Source organism: Apium graveolens, chromosome 3 (genome assembly GCF_009905375.1).
Source record: "Apium graveolens cultivar Ventura chromosome 3, ASM990537v1, whole genome shotgun sequence".
Taxonomy (NCBI): Eukaryota; Viridiplantae; Streptophyta; class Magnoliopsida; order Apiales; family Apiaceae; genus Apium; species Apium graveolens.
The window spans coordinates 213756694-213774642 of NC_133649.1; the positions used below are offsets into that span (position 1 = coordinate 213756694).

Here is a 17949-nt window from a genome sequence, read left to right on the forward strand (position 1 = left end):
GGGTTGAAGTTAAGGCGTTGCCAATGAACGATGCGAAAGTGGTGCTTAATTTTCTTCACAAGCAGATATTCACAAGGTTTGGAACTCCAAGAGTCATAATTAGTGATGAGGGGTTGCATTTTTGCAATCGTAAGTTCACTGCTATGATGAAAAAGTATAATGTTTATTATCGCATTGTTACGGCTTATCATCCTTAGACAAATGGTCAAGCTGAAGTATCTATGTGGCGCCCCAAAACCCGGGGTTAGGAGTCTCGGAAGCCACGCTATCTAAACTCACAAAACTCACACTACAATATGTAAATACTCACGCTTCACGACCCCACACTTAACACATACACACTACAGGTTATTGTCTTGGAAACGAACCATCATTACTAGAGAAATTTTATTACAACCCAAATGTAATTAGTCTTACCGGGGGTGACCTTTAAGTAAGGTTAATCCGCCAGCCGAATATACGCTTCTTATTTCTTATTTTACATAAACCATACTTATAAATAAGCCGAACTATAAATAACTGAAAACTAATCCAGCTTATTCCGACTACTTGAGGTACTGCACTAAACAATCTACGGAACAGCTGGCCATTTTCTACCCGTTTCCTGGTTGTGGTTCTCATGGCAGGCATCTTGATTCACTGTTGTGTTGTGTCAATTTAAGAAAATAAGTGTGAGCTAAGATGCTCAGCATAATAATGTACAGTATGAAAATGACTGTATAATAACATCATATATTATATATATGATTTATTTAAAAGTAGATTTCTCGGTGTCCCATACCTTCTTATGAGAATAATTATTTTAAGGGGTTTTTATAACCTGCGAATACCTTCATAGTAATCCCAGCACCTAGGCTTGGGTTACGGTATTGCATATCCATTCCAATTGGAAGATTTTGGACATCTCACAGGAGCCACTACATACGATGATCAGTCATCCTACGGAAAGTAACCTTCTTTACTAGTAAAAGGACTAATATCGTCATCTCTCGGGTATCACCCTGGCCGCATTCGGGCTACGTGTCCCATTTTCGGGTATACACATACTTCACAAGTTCCTGAGTACACAAAGTACCTTCGCCTGCGGTACCTTTGGTAGCCCATCCAGCACATGTAGTACCAGAGTCTACCCCTCCATTGTCCTTCAACAGAATTCTATCCATCCCGGGAACTTGAACCACATCGAAGTTCCCCAAGTGTTTTGCTTGTTGATAGAGTTTATTTATCTTTTTAGAATATAAGTGTATATATATGTATATACGTACTTCCGAGAATTTCGGAGGAAGTACTAGGGATGTGAGTTGACCGTTGTCAACAGATAATTAATAAGGGGAAAAGTTTCTTAGTGAAACTATATTCAATATAATAATAAGTCGGGATAATATTCACCGACGATCTGAAATTATTCGAATGATACTTCTAAATCAGAAGGTATATTAGGATCTATGATCTTTAAATCAATAACAATCCCTAAATAAATAATCATTAATTAAATAGTAGTCTATAAATAATTAAATGATAATTGATATTCATCATACCTCGAATGAGTTATTCTTTTAAAAGATTTATTTAAATAGTGTTCATCAACTAGTTTGTGTTTACATAATTAATAATCTATAATGATTAATCGGGTTTGAAATAAATAAACGTTGAAGTATACTACTCCTATAATAAAGGAATACGTATATAATATTTAATATCCGAATCAATAAAATATAGTTGAGGGAATATGCTCATTGGGAAATCGTTTTAAAAGTTCGAGGTGTTTTAATGTTTCGTAAGTGGACGATGAGTCCCTTTAAAACGTACTATTATGGACTTATTCCGTCCTATAATATCTCCGGAACAATTCCCGGGTTTTATCTTAAATCCCGACCGACCCTCGGTCTTCTATCATACATTACGCTTAAAGCGAAATAACATTTCACGATATATACTTATCGTACAACATCGCTATATCATGCGAAAATTCAAAACTACGTATCATGGCAAACATAGTATTTATGCGATGATAGTAAAAAAATCTTTTCACAACACAACAGTAAAATGGAGTTGGGTTTGTAAACTTGCCTGGGTATCTCGAGGTGGAGGATGCTCTAGGTTCCGCTCGAAAATCTATAACCATAAACACATTTCATTTCGTTAGGTTCCGTCCTAATTCATGGTAATTCGCACTCATGCGCTACTCATTATACACCCTATCAACTCATACTACCCTTAAAATTTCTTTTAAGTCATAAAAACTTTATGGTCACTTCATTTTCCTAAGTATCTTGAGTTCATTCTCATTATCGTTGTCGGCTCCGCTTAAGGATTCTTACGGTTTCTACTCGCGCGGTCTCGGCTCCGACATTTTTATAAAATTGAGAAATCATTATTTTCATTTGAAATTTTTATAAAAGTTAGGAAACTCCACATGTTACTCTCTGTAAAAATTTCATGATTTATGAATACTTTTAAGTCTATCCTTTATATTTTCAAAGTTCGTGATTTGTAGCAGTTTTTGTCGCGTAAAACACTTTTACTAAAACGATCATAACTTTTGATCCGTAAATCGGAATTAAGCGATTCAAGCGCCTAAACGATCCTTATAACATTTTATATCTTAAACAAAGGTTATTTCTCAATAATCTACAGTTTACAACTTCGAGACTTTCTGCAGAAACTTAAAGTTACGGTTTGTTGTTTTTAATGAAGTTACGTTTACGATCGGGGTTTCGTTTATGCCTTAACTATCAACACAACCACCAACAATAATCATATCATCATCAACACACAAACTCCTCTCAAGAACATCATTTTCTTGAGGCAACAACAACCAACCTTAAATCTACTTAACTTAATCATCAAGATTTCATAAACAACACTTAGTAAGCTAGGTTTACTAACACCCACTAAATGGATCTTAAACATGAACCTTAAATAAAGTTAGGCCAAAGAGTTTTACCTTTATTGAAAGCTTGAGATGTGTTCTTGAGGATGATGGAGGCTTGGAAGTGCTTGGTATGATTTTTGGAACCTAAAACCACCATTAAAATCAAGTAACCAAAGAGAGGTTACTATTCACACTATTCACTAGTGAGTTTCTTGAATTTATTCCACCCATAAAACCTTGATAAAAAGAGATGAAAGATTTTTCTTACCTTAGTTTAGTTGCTAGGAGGCTTGGGAAATAATTTTGGGATTTTACAAGAACTAGAGCTTGGAGTTTTGAATTGCAATTCCTTCTTTTTTTTTCTTCAAATAGCCGAATGGGAGCAAATGGGGGTGGGGGGGGTATTTATAGCACTTGGTTGCTTCACTTGGATGATTTCTAGGTTGCTTCTTAGAAGGTGACTTGATATCTTTGCAAGTTGATCTTTATTCTTCCTAGGATAGCTTAGGTTTATTCCTTGTCTCTAAATCCATGGACAAATCTTTGTAGCTTGCTAGCTTACAAGCTAAACTACAAGGTTAGCTCCTTAGCACACTATTTGCTAGCTAGCTTGGTCATCCTAGGGTTAGCTTACTATTTGATGAAGTAACCATGGTTACTTCCTTACCATGGTTTAGTTATTGCGTTACGTTTAATTAATCGTTTACGCGTTCGCTCGGTTACTTAAACGTTCTCCGCAATACTTATTCGTAAATGGTTCGCAATGTAATTCTTTTCGTATTTATTCCTTATATTTTTATTTATCCTAATTGAATATAAATCCGTAGGATTTTAATCTCGTAATTATATTGTGATTCCCGTAGTCCTTGATAAGTCGTAATTACGGTTGTTTTTCAAAGTTCGTTTTCTTCGAAAACTAATAGGGTTTACATACACTTATTTGGTACGTATAGTCATAATATCTATTCCGAAACTCATTTTCTTATGCACTATATAGTGTGGGCTCAAAAGTTTTCCCGTATGTCAGGGTTACTATTCATTAAACGTTTTACAGGGTCTCAAAAATTCGAGTTATTACAGTCTTCCCCTCTAACAAGGATTCCGTCCCGGAATCAATTAGAAAAATAAGTGGGGATATCTATTCCTCATGGTGTCTTCAAGTTCCCAAGTTGATTCCTCAACATTTTGATTTCTCCACAAGATCCTAACTAGCTTCACCGTTTTGTTCCTCAGCACTTGTTCTTTCTGGTCCATTATCCTAACTGGCTGCTCGATGTAGGTCAGATCTGGTTGTAAATCTACCTGCTCGTACTCTATTACATGTTGGGCATTGGCATGGTACTTTCTCAACATAGATACGTGAAACACGTTGTGTACTTGTTGCAAATTAGGAGGCAAGGCGAGCTCGTAAGCTAGAGGTCCTATCCTCCTCAAAGTTTCAAAGGGTCCTATGAATCTGGGACTCAGCTTCCCTTTCTTTCCAAATCTCATCACTCCTTTCCACGGAGATACCTTCAATAACACCGAATCTCCTACTTCATATTCCCTATCCTTCCTGGTCTGATCGGCGTACTTCTTTTGTCTGTCCTGGGCTGCTGCCAGTCTCTTCCTGATGAGTTTCACCATTTCTCTGGTCTGCTGGACTAACTCTGGTCCTAATAGCTTGTGTTCTCCAACTTCATCCCAACACAGGGGAGAGCGACATCTTCTCCCGTAAAGAGCTTCATACAGGGGCATTCTTATGCTAGCGTGATAGCTATTGTTGTAAGAAAATTCTATCAGGGGTAAGTGATCATCCCAATTTCCTTTGAAGTCGATGACACATACTCGCAGCATATCTTCTAGGGTCTGTATAGTCCTTTCGCTTTGTCCATCCGTCTGGGGGTGGTAAGCGGTACTCATGTTTAGTCTGGTGCCTACACATTCCTGGAAGCTTCTCCAAAATTGGAAATTAAACCTCGGGTCTCTATCTGACACTATGGCTACAGGAACGCCGTGTCTTATTACAATTTCCTTCAAGTAAATATCTACCAACTTGTCTACGGTGTACCTTTCGTTGATTGGTATGAAGTGTGCGGACTTGGTCAGTCTATGAATGATAACCCATATAGCATCGTGATTGGTCTTTGTCCTAGGTAAGCCTGTCACAAAATCCATGGCTATGTGTTCCCATTTCCATTCCGTAATTTCTAGGGGTCGTAACAGTCCACTAGGTCGCTGGTGTTCCGCCTTCACTCTTTGGCATGTCAAGCACTTGCTAACCCACTCCGCTACTTCTCTCTTCATGTTAGGCCACCAATAATATTCCTTAACGTCACGGTACATTTTCGTACTTCCTGGGTGGATTGAATATCTAGAGTTGTGCCCTTCATGCAACAGCTCGTCCTTTAATTCTTGCACATTCGGAATCCAAATCCGGGACGCATACCTCATGATCCCTTCCTCATCCTTCTCGCATCTCACTTCCTCACCGGTCAATGTCCCTTTTTCCTCGCTCATCTTCTTTTCCTGACATACTCGTATCTTTGTAGTCAGTTCTGGTACTAGCTTAATCTCAAATAATCCTTCCGTTCTCTTACCGGTCATTCTTACGTCTATTTCCATCTTCTCAAATTCCTTAACTAATTCCTCCGATGTCATTATCATTTTGAGTCTTTCCTTCCTACTAAGGGCGTCAGCCACCACATTGGCTTTACCCGGGTGCTACAAAATTTCACAGTCGTAGTCCTTTATCAACTCTAACCATCTCCTCTGTCTCATGTTTAGTTCCTTCTGAGTAAAAATATATTTGAGGCTTTTATGGTCAGTGTAGATCTCGCATTTCTCACCGTATAGGTAGTGTCTCCAGATTTTTAGGGCAAATACTATGGCTGTTAATTCTAGGTCATACGTAGGGTATCGGCTCTCATATTCCTTCAATTGTCGAGAGGCATACGCTATAACCTTGTCGTGCTGCATTAGTACACATCCTAATCCTTTAAGTGATGCGTCGCTGTATATCACAAACTCTCCATTTCCATCGGGAAGAGCGAGCGCTGGTGCTGACACCAGCCTCTTTTTCAGTTCTTGAAAACTCTCTTCACACTTTTCCGTCCATACGAACTTTTCTGCCTTCCGGGTAAGTCTAGTCAGTGGACCGGCTATCTTAGCGAAGTCTTGCACGAATCTCCGGTAATAACCTGCTAAACCTACGAAACTCCTAACCTCTGTCGGGGTTGCTGGTCTTTCCCAATTGGATACCGCCTCTATCTTGGCGGGGTCAACTAAAACTCCTTTGCTACTTACCACATGTCCTAAAAACTGAACTTCTCTCAGCCAAAATTCGCACTTCGAAAACTTGGCATACAATTTCTCATTCCTCAAGATTTCTAAGACTATCCTCAAATGTTCCGCATGTTCTTGCTCTGTCCTTGAGTAGATCAGAATATCATCTATAAAAACTATCACACATATGTCCAGGTACTTTTTGAACACTCTGTTCATCAAATCCATAAAGGCTGCGGGTGCATTGGTTAATCCAAACGACATGACTAAGAACTCATAGTGTCCATACCTAGTGCGAAAAGCAGTCTTTGGTATATCTTCCGGTTTGATTTTCAACTGGTGATATCCTGTCCTTAAATCTATTTTGGAAAAATGTACAGCTCCTTTGAGTTGGTCGAATAGGTCATCAATTCTGGGGAGAGGGTACCTATTCTTTATAGTCAGCTTATTCAGCTCTCGATAGTCTATACATAATCTCATGCTGTCGTCCTTTTTCTTTACGAATAGTACTGGTGTTCCCCATGGTGACACACTGGGCCTTATCATTCCGTTATCTAATAATTCTTGCAGTTGAGAAGCTAGTTCTTTCATCTCAACCGGGGCTAACCTATATGGGGCCTTGGATACGGGTGCCGTTCCTGGTGCTAACTCTATAGCGAACTCGATCTCTCTGTCAGGTGGTAATCCTGGTAAGTTTTCTGGAAATACATCCTCGAATTCGTTTACTATGGGTATGTCCTGTATGTTGGGGACCTCCTTCTGGGTATCTATCACATAAGCCAAATAGGCCTCGTAACTATTAAAGTTATAGCTTATTTAACTGTATTGATACAAATAGTTAGACTGATAAAAACTTCATAACTGAATACCAAAAGTAATTACATAGTTTGATAGCAAATGAAATTAGGGAACATAGTTTGATTGCAAATGAAATTACAGAGTTTTAAGTCTCAGACCAAAAGAAATTACATACTCTCATATCAAAATGGAGTCTACTACATAAAATACTTAAAAGGTGCATCCATCATTTATTCAGTAGTTCACATCTTGTGTGAACTCTTTTTCCATCTTTTGTTAATGGAGAATGAAGTGGAGATAGCTGACTTGAAGTTGTTTGCCTCTGTACCTCCTATGTACCTTGATTTGGAGTGCATGGTTGTGAACTAGTCAATCCGACTGTAGTTGTTGATGAGGACAAATATGTATGTCCATCATCTCCAATTAACACTCCTATACCAGATGGTCTCCTTTCAGTCTGAATTTGAGTAGTTGAGGCCTTTGGAGGTCTTCCCCTCCTTTTCTTTTTTATAGTTTCTGTTGGAGGATGGTCATCTGTCTTGGTATGCACTGGCCTACCCCTTTTTTTTGGTGGTGCTTGCTCTGATGAAGGTGTTGTTGTAGTCTACAATGAAATGCACAAATGAACAATTCACACACTAAGTTTAATTTGTAAACAAATGATAAATGAACAATTCACCTACTAAAACTTAACTACCATACCTGTGATTTTTTTTGTTTCCTCACATTTTGTTTATTTCTTAAGGAATGTGCTTTTCAGCCTCAGATTGTGCTTTTTTTGCTTCTGCAGCCTTCCTATGATTCTCTTAAACCTCAGCCTCATCAGTTTTGCAAGTGGCCTTGTTGTGTCCAATTTGCAAACACCTGGTGCACTTCATTGTTATCCCTTTTTTGACATTTTACAGCCACTCCCAACCTCATCAGCTTCCCTCCTTCTGTATTTTTTTGGTCTTCCTGGCATTCTCCTAGCTTTAGGAGGCAACAGTTTAATTTATGTAGCTATTGGTCACTCTTTACTTCCTTTCATTGGACTCATCAAGTTTGAGTATGTTTTTAGATAAGTAGCCTTAATAAAGTAGTCATGCACAAATTTCTCTGGCTGAACATTGATACTTAAAATGGCTTGGCATGCATGACTACAGGGATTCCTGTTAAATCCCACCTCCTGCAACTACAAGTTTTATTCTTCATATCCACCTCAAATTGATTACCATCTATGTCCTTAACTTCACACTTATCTCCACCATCCCAAGTTGATGTACATTTCTTTGATTCATCAATGCTCCAGTTAAGCTTTCTAATTATCCAAGGACATAGTTCAGTATTTATCCTAGCCATGTAGTCTCTTTTTACATGAATTCTTTCCATACATTGCACTATGATATGATCAAGCATGCTAATTATAGGTTTATATCTAGCTTCTAGTATCCAAGAATTAAAACATTCAGAAATGTTGTTATCCACAACATCACAATGTGTTAATGTTTTAAAGTAAGCCCTACTCCAATATTTTGGATTAGTTTTCAAGAGGTCATCATAAGCAAAGGGAGAAATACACCTGATCTCATCCATCACCCTGTTGAAATCTGCCACTATTGAAGCCTTAGCTGCTCTCCAAAAAGCATTCTTTAGTGCATTTCCAGGATGGTTTTTCTTCAAGTTTGCATGGATGTGCCTTGCAAAACATCTGTGTTCTGCTTCTGGAAGGTTCTCATCAATAGCATTCTTCAAGCCCTATGAAATTAATAAGAATAGTTAAGGTTATATAAGGTCAAGTACAAAGGGACAATAAATACAAAGTATGCCTAGAATACCTTTTGTTGATCTGTAATAACTGTATATGAGTATCCATCGCCAAGGTTGAGGTCTTTTTTTAGCAGTCTGATAAACCACACCCAAGATTCTGTGCACTCAACTTCAACAACAGCCCATGCTATTGGAAACATCTGATTATTAGCATCCCTTCCAATAGTTGTCAACAACTCACCCTTGACATACCCTTTCAAAAAGCAACCATCTAATCCTATTATTTTTCTGCAACCACTTAAAAATCCTTTTCTCAGTTCTTTAAAACATATGTACATTCTTTGAAAAGTTGGATTCTCACAGTCTTCATTTACCTCTCCTTTAATGAACACAGAACTCCAGGGTTTGTTCTCAGCACCTCAGCCCCATAATCCCATAACCTACCATAATGTTCTTTCAAAACAGACTCCAAACCAGACATAGCAATTTTCTTAGCCCACCAACACTGATTCAAAGTACATTGTATCTTGAATATTGCAGTTATAGCTTCTGCAAACTCTTTAAGTTTCCATCTTGGGTTGCTTTTGATAGTACTCCCAAACTGTTTTGCTAGCCAGTCAGCCTTAACCATTCTCTGCTTGCTTACAATGATCCAATTGTGCTCTCTTCTGTAGGTTTTCACTTGGAAAGCTTCATCATCCTGCATTCGACTAGCCCACAACTCTCACTTGCATCCATCCCTACACTTAGCTTGCATTCTCTTGAAATCTGATCTCTTCAACCAAACTTTTCTTTGTTTGGCCACACCATAATTTCTTACAGCATCTCTCAACAGCTCTCGTGATGTGAATATCATACCAGCCTCAAACTCAATATGCTCCATAGGTGTGTTTGGGTTGAAGGTCGGATATTGTTTCACCTGTTTTTTCTTGCTACCTCTTGTCTTGACATCTGGATTGTTAACTTCTTCACAGTCACTTGAATCAGAAGATTGAAGGCTTGGCACATCAAATGAGTCACTATCCTCTTTCTCTTCAAATTTTTTATCCACCTTGTCACATCCAATATATTGATTATCATCAAACCTGGGAACTAAATTTGCCAACATTTCATATTCATGCTGCACAAATTCCCTCCATTCAGGCATTTCCCCAAAAAAATCATCCCCCTATGCTGTTCTCTTTGTCTCATGTCTCTCATTCATCTCTTGATTTTCTTCTTCCACTTGATCCATTGTAACATTATTAGTACCATTGCTAATATGCATATCAATTAGACTCCCATTCCTTAAAGGATCAATTTTTCCTTCTCTTAACAATCTTTTCTTTTCCCTAATTTCCTCTAATTCTTCATCTACATCTGATTCTACCTCATTATCATCACCCGATAAAAATTCCTCATCAGGACGACACTCACTGTCATCATCCTTTTCATAGTCTGGATCATCCAATTCATCACCATCATATAACTCATCCATGTCTTGTAACTTAGAACACTGATCACCACCATTACTAACATCTTTTTTTTTCTCCTCAACACAATGATCCCCACTATTACTAATATCTTTTTTATTCTCTTTAACACAAGGATCAACATTATTACTAACAACATTTTTCTTCTCTTCAGCACAATGATCAGCATATATTGAAACAATACCATATTTTATTGCATCAAAACGCATATCTTTAATCGACTCACGATTCCACAATAATTTATAAGCTTCATTACTTATGGTCTCAGGTTTCTTGTAATAAATTTTAAGACCATTTCCATATCTAACATCATCTAAATAAGCTTCAAAACGTTCTAATAATAGGTCATTAATCTCAACCCCATAGATAGTATCACATTTACCTCCTTTGTAGTAATATATCCCTTCTCTGGTTTTGAACTCACCCTCGTGATATATCTCGAGCTTGATTTTTTCCATTTAACCTACATAAAATCAGTAACGAAATTGATTAGAATAAGTGAATATGGTATCGGTTACATGACAAAACCCTTATAGTGCATCTTCATCGTACCTTTAATGCTAAACCTTGTTCGTGTCGTAATGGAATGACCTCAGTATTGCATCTTCGAAAGAGGGGTTTTGTTGGATTAGGAGAATAAGGGTTTTGTTAGATTGAGGGTTTTTTTTGATTGGGTAGATGGTTTTGTATTTTGTTTGCGTTTTGTTTTTTTTATTTTAATTATAAATATGACAATTTACATGTCATCAGCCACATGTCATCTTTCTGACACGCTGTTAAAAAATTTAATGTCCGTTAATTACATTTAACGAAATACTTAGTTACTAACAAAATAATTAGTGTAGTTCTAATTATATAAGCTTTTATTGTTCAGTGGTAGGTTTCTAAAGGAAAAATTAGTTGAGTGACAAAAAAATTAATTTTTCCATTTTTTAATTATCAAAAAAAATATTTGTACTTGGTTTTCAAACAAAGGAATAAATTATTTTTTAGTAATATTTTTAAATAAATATAGAAATAAAATTTAGTAAATCCAAATTATAGATAAACTTACTTAAAATTTAGTAAATCCAAATTATAGATAAACTTGCATAAACTTACTTGTATTTTATATATATTGAGTATTATTTTATTAAACACACATCTACCCATCTTCTAGCTTCATTTCATACTAGTTGAAACAAACCAAACACAAACAAAACGCATTTTCAAGAAATCAGGAAAGCACATAACTGTAGATTTGATCACAGCAATGGCGTCCAAAGTAAGATACTTACGAGGAGCTCCTATCAGAAAAAACCCATCTTTATTCTCATCATATAATTTATTATTTGGCGCTCTCATTATATTCTGTTTCTTCCTTATCATTCTTCTTGCTTTTGGTATTCTTTCTATTCCATCCTCACCCTCCCCTATTTCTCATTCTCGTAAGGCTCAAGATCTTAACTCTATCGTTCATAATTCTGTTGACAGGTATTCTTTTTTATATGGTTTGTTGATTTAGAATTTGATTTGTATTGGATTATTCATAGTGTGATCTGATGTTGGTTAATGGTCACCTACATTTTGATATAGTGATGTTGTTAATGATTATGATGAGAGAGCAGATCAGTGGGTTGAGGTCATTTCTTGGGAACCTAGAGCTGTTGTTTATCACAATTTCTTGGTGCGTATTTTATTCCCTCCCTCTCTCTCCCCCCCCCCCCCTCCCTCTCTCTCCCCCCCCCCCCCCTCCCTCTCTCTCCCCCCCCCTCCCTCTCTCTCTCCCCCCTCCCTCTCTCTCTCTCCCTCTCCCTCTCTCCCCCCTTCCCCTCTCTCCCCCCTCCCTCTCCCTCTCTCTCCCCCTCCCTCTCCCTCTCCATCTCTCTCTCTCTCTCTCTCGCCCTCCCTCTCCCCCTATCTCTCTGGATTTGAGCGAGACCATGAGGATGAACCTTTGCTACTAGGCTATCAAAGAACCCTCCTTTAATGTTTAATTCACATTTGCTTTGATATTTGAATTTATTGTTGGTTTGATTGTTCTGTAATTTTGTATTAGTTTTCTTTTATTTGTTTCATTTCTATGCCTAAGTATGTGAATTTGTGGTTTTGGATGTTGTTGGTATCTCATTGAGTGATAGGTCAGTTTGATGAAATAACAAGTTTTAGTGGAATATGCTTTCATGAATTTCAAATATTAGATTAATGGGAAGGCGCCACTTGCGTGTTTGGAGTGAATTGCATTTTTAGTATGCAGGATTATATTTTGACTCATGAATAACGTGTTCATTGGAAGCATTACCTTTAAGTGTTGTAATCAAATCTAAGCGTTCTTAGGGTTTCCAAATCCTGCTCAGATACATTGACATTTTCTTTCCATTTTTCACATATAACCTTAATGATGCTACTCGGGGCTGACACAACTATTGACGGCACAGCTTTAGTAGTAGTATATGAGGCAGCTAGCTATGATAAGCTTTCTTGTTCTGCCAAGTGCTTATAACATTACGTTATAACTTTTTATGTTTATTGAAGTCTATCTTGTTTTAGCCTGACCAAATTTGAATTGGAATCCCCTTTACAGTCAAAGGAAGAATGCGAGTATCTAATCAATCTTGCTAAGCCTCATATGCACAAGTCAAGTGTTGTTGACAGTGAAACTGGAAAGAGTAAAGATAGCAGGTCTGCATTTCATTCCTTCTTTGCGTCTTTTGGTATAATTTAACTTTGGATGCTAAAGGATATACATTTCTTCTGCCCTTTTTCATGTCTATATATTTTTGTGCTTTATGATTCTGATATAATCTCTACATCCAGGGTGCGGACAAGTTCTGGGACATTTCTGGCAAGAGGGCGTGATAAAACAATACGTGAGATTGAGAAACGGATTGCAGATTTCACTTTCCTACCTGTTGGTATGCGGTTTGAACTACTTGCTGACCATTTTATTCCTTATGTTTTTTTCCTCCATGCATAAATTTCTCTACTTGTACAATGTTGTCAAATCTTCTTCTACCTGCCTTTATTTGGTTGGGGTATTGGACCGTGTCATAAAACTCAGACTAGGCATCCATTTACTTGTCACCTAGGGCTAGACGCCCCCTAAGTGTACCAACTCGGGGAAATTTGAATTTGTTGGTGTTTTTTTTAACAATTAGTAAAACCATAATGGAAAAATTCGGTCAACTTGGTCACCAGAAAACCAGACATCGTTGGTGATAAATCTAGCAGTCCGTAGCGAGCCGGCGCTAACACCACACAGAGATAAATTCATCTTTTGTTTACTTTGCATGTCATAGTAGGGGATTATTCTACATTAATTCAAATAGCTGATGAGCTCGATGATGATTTCGGAGAGGTAAAAGATGGAAGGGGTATGATATGATGTATATATATGATACTTGATAGTTGATAGAGATAAAATACACAAGAGTGCGGAGATGATAAAGTTGGCTGCAGACCAGAACATGCAATACAGCTAAGCACAATAAAAAAGGAAACTCCCAAGTCCTAACATAAATGAATATAAATATACATGACCATAAAATATAGCTAGAAACACATGTTGTAATTAGGAGATTTCAAATGGACAGCTGTCTAATCACAAAATGAGGAGGGTAGAAATGTGGAGAGAATAAATACTTGTAAATAATAATCTTTAACTAAAAATGATATTAAAGTTCATCTGATTAGTAAATCCCATACCCTATTCGTCGCGGAGCCATTACCCTATTGCATAGACCCACCTACCAATCTTTAGAACACAGGTTTTGGTACATGTTATTAGTCTACTATCAATTATGGAAGGATTACGGTATTAACATTGGAAAATCAATAAAAACATACCGGCATTAATGCAGGCAAAGATCATGATTTGTTGGTGTAAATAGTAGTAGTACTTTGCCTTATAAACATAACAGAAGTCCCAAATCTCCTCGATGTTGGACCGGGGTGTTACAATAACACTGTGACCAAACACAACAAGTTCCGGCATCAACAAATATATGAGGGCTTTGGTTTTGGGCGAGATTGGCTCAAGTGGTATATTGTCTTTCTTTGAGTATGGAAATATGATATTAAATATATGATCCTATTGAGGAAGGCCCCAATAGGATCATATATTTAATATCATATTTCCATACTCAAAGAAAGACAATACACCACTTGAGCCAATCTCTAACACCTTAAGGTTTTTAGATGAGCTGGTTACTCAACATGGTATCAGAGCTTAGGCTGACGGGAGAATTAAGGTTCGATTCCCAGCCACCCCCAACATTCTCACAATTTAATGTGGACACTAAAGGCAATTAATGCCCCAAAAATGGGCGTCAGTGTTCCACTCTTCGACCCATAAATGGGCTTTCGAGTGAGGGGGAGTGTTAAATAACACCTTAAGGTTTTAGATGCGATTGTTATTTGTTACCCTCTTTTTTTCTAATTAGATGACAATTTTCTTCTTTCAAAAAAGGGCTTTTTTGTTATGTCCCGTTTTAAAAATCCATTTACAAAAATATCCCGTTTTTAACATTATTTATAAATATGTCCCAAACTTAAATTTTTTAACAAATTTAAATTAGCTATAGTTAACTTCACTATTTCACATTTTCTATTGACAAATATAACCTTTTACTCACACCAGGTCATTTATGCTCAACTTGTTGACTACTATTATCACGTATAAATAATTTCATAAAAAAAATTAACATCCACCACACGAAATTTTACTGCAAAAATAATACTATATTCTGCTAATATTATTGTAAATACGTAGCACTCAAACAAAATTAAAAAATATATATTTTTTAAGCTAAAATAGTATTAACATTAAAATATGTATTAAAATTTTAAAAGATATAAAAATTTATTAACACTAAAGTGTGTATTGATTTTTAAAATAGAAAATAACTATCCAGCAAGTGAGCGTTAACCGGTTTCGAATGTCGGAGCTTTCTTTTTCTCTCTTGGCATTCTAATGACCAAACCAATGTATCCAATCGCACTTTTAACAATTTTATAACAAATGTAATCCAGAGATACAATTCGTTATTACCCTAACTCAACAAACATAAAAGATTTATATTATAAAATAAAATTGAAGTAGAGTTGCATTGCTAAAGTTTTAAAGAAAAGTATGACCTATTACTCTAAAAATAAATTTTACAAATCAATAAAGTTAATTTTGAATTCATGTTATATGTACCAAATGACAAAAATTACCAAATCAATAAAAACTATTGTGTTTGATAGAAGATAATTACAAATAAACTATAAAAAATATTATATCAAATGATTATATGATTTAATCTCATATTTTTAACTAAAATGGGACATTAATAAAGTAGTTCATTAATGTGGGATATATTATACAAATACCCTTCAAAAAAAGAAAAAAGATGATAGATTTCTTATGATTTTACAAGTATTTTTCTCCAAGATAGTTAGGGTTCAGTATTTGATACACTGTCATTCTTTACGGTTTAGAACATGGGGAAGGACTTCAAATTCTCCACTATGAAGTAGGACAAAAGTACGAGCCTCACTATGACTATTTTCTTGATGATTTCAACACAAAGAACGGAGGCCAACGTATTGCTACCGTACTCATGTACCTGTAAGTATTGTATATCCTTAGAATCACGCTTTTCAGCTTAGTTCATCTCTCTTCAGTTGAGCTTCTCCCTATCACGCTTAATCCACCACCCTGCCCCTCAGTAGTTTTTTCTGTTGTTTTACAGATCAGATGTCGAAGAAGGGGGAGAAACTGTTTTTCCTTCTGCAAAAGGTAATTTTAGTGCAGTTCCTTGGTGGAATGAGCTATCTGAATGTGGAAAAGGAGGATTATCTGTAAAACCAAAGATGGGCGATGCATTGCTCTTCTGGAGCATGAAACCTGATGCAACTCTGGATCCTTCAAGTCTGCATGGTCAGTTATAGTTTTTTTACTTCATAAAATTTTCACTTTCTTCACACAGCACATAATTACTGATCATATTGATTTGTAGAACGAGCTTATTTGTGCTTAAGATATATGTCAATCTAAAACATACCACATGTTTGAATTCTCCTTGTGTTAAATCTCATTTTTATGTCGTTAGGTGGATGTGCTGTTATCAAAGGAAATAAATGGTCATCTACAAAGTGGATACGCGTGAATGAATATGCAGCTTAGTAGGTAAGTTACTGAAATTTTATAATTTCTAAGACATAGAGCTCTCTGGATGTAATAATTAGGTGTGGTAAAACTGGAGGTTTTTTCTATATCAAACCCTGAACTCTTAATGATTTTATATTATAATTTCAAGTTAGAAATAGCTGTCACGTACTAATTAAATACTATGTCTCCTGAGGTGGTAGCATTTGCTTAGTCTCTTTCCTTCTTCAATATGTATCTGCCCTTTCAGGTGACATTTATTTATATGAAAGCATATGTATTTACTTCACGATTTTGCTTCAAGATAGAAATGCTGTTACTTGTCCCCAGGTTTATGGGAACTCATATATACAAAACATGTCATGCTTTAGCTACAATGAGCAAATCCCATATTGTGGGCAAACAATTGTTTCTAGCAGCATGCATATATTTGTAGTAGATTCTATTTTCTTAACATAGTTCTAAACTTGAGAAAATCTTTTTTAATCACCCATACTTGGAAAATTGCCTGGTGATGCATGTAGAAGTAGAACAACTGATTTCCCATCATAGATAACGTTTGTATACCATCTACACTTATTTACTCTACGTAAGCAAGTTCTAGTTTCCCACTTATAAAGCCATGGCAAATTTTTAAGAGGATGCATTTTGTAAATGCATGTTATTCTATCGTAACAGACTTCATCATTGATCTTCTTTCAGGTGGCTGAAGTTGTACACTACCTGTAGGCGCATGTCACAGGGTTTTCATGAGAAGAGGTCCACAAGTAAGCCCGGAATCAACTGCCGTAGTGAACTAGTAGTTAAATTATCTTATCAGTCTTGCCTTGCTACATGAGCATATTGTAATGTTAAATACTTTCTACACCACCATTTGGTGCATATTGTTAGCCAGTCTTTGTTCATATCCACATATAGAATAAGGTTTGGTGATTTCAGTTGTATTAATTCCACCAACAAATTTCAGATGATAGATAGCCTTTACAACCGAACTGAAGAAACTGTCGTCTCTTCCGGATACCGAGTCATTAAAACAGGAAGTTTCCTTAAATTTTGTTGGATTATCATCCAAACATTTGTTTGGAACCATAAGCACCTCATATAAACCATACCTACTTATTCTTCTTGGTCTTAATCACAATTATGAGATTTGAATTTGTACAATTATCAGGTGCTTGATAATATCATCTTATTAGTTTGAATTTTCATGGTCATTCATTTGCTTGCTTGTTAAGATAACATCACAGGGTTTAAGTGGGGTTCTTCATTAATCAGTTGTCAGATGAACGATTGGTTTACTTAATTTTGTTGCTTCATTGGCCTCAAATAAAACGACATTGTGGCATGATTTGAAGAATGTCTGGAATCTGGAGATAGTAAGTTTGGGCATACAGTATGGTCAGAATTACGTTATGTCGGGCATCGTAAAACTAACGTAAGTTGTACAAAGATCTTATTATAAATATGTCATGTTGGACATCGTAAATCTTATTATGACTACAATATATTGGGCGTTACACATATCTTATTTAGGGCGGGATGAGAGAATATTGAAAGTATTTCGGATCTATTTTTGTAAATGCATTGTGCTTTCGTGTAGAACGCGTTCTAAAGAAGAAGAAGAAGAGGTCGTTGCTAAGAAAACTTGCATCTTTGTATTCAAA

At 36.3% G+C, this 17949-nt stretch overlaps 1 protein-coding gene across 1 annotated transcript; it reads left to right on the forward strand.

Moving 5' to 3' along the window:
- The first annotated feature begins 11302 nt into the window (after positions 1-11302).
- Positions 11303-17452, forward strand: LOC141713078 (putative prolyl 4-hydroxylase 10). The gene is made up of 8 exons (XM_074516312.1): positions 11303-11628; positions 11731-11821; positions 12719-12816; positions 12952-13049; positions 15616-15745; positions 15870-16057; positions 16230-16306; positions 16988-17452. The coding sequence occupies exons 1-7, from the start codon at positions 11408-11410 to the stop codon at positions 16301-16303; spliced, it is 900 nt and encodes a 299-aa protein (XP_074372413.1). The 5' UTR covers positions 11303-11407; the 3' UTR covers positions 16304-16306; positions 16988-17452.
- Positions 17453-17949: the final 497 nt, after the last annotated feature.

Bases quoted from the DNA above. Each gene is read 5' to 3' on its own strand.
- LOC141713078 (XM_074516312.1), top strand. From the start codon at position 11,408: ATGGCGTCCAAAGTAAGATACTTACGAGGAGCTCCTATCAGAAAAAAC. The intron at 11,629-11,730 runs GTATTCTTTTTT...ATTTTGATATAG, and splicing joins GTTCATAATTCTGTTGACAG to TGATGTTGTTAATGATTATG. The intron at 16,058-16,229 runs GTCAGTTATAGT...TTATGTCGTTAG, and splicing joins GGATCCTTCAAGTCTGCATG to GTGGATGTGCTGTTATCAAA.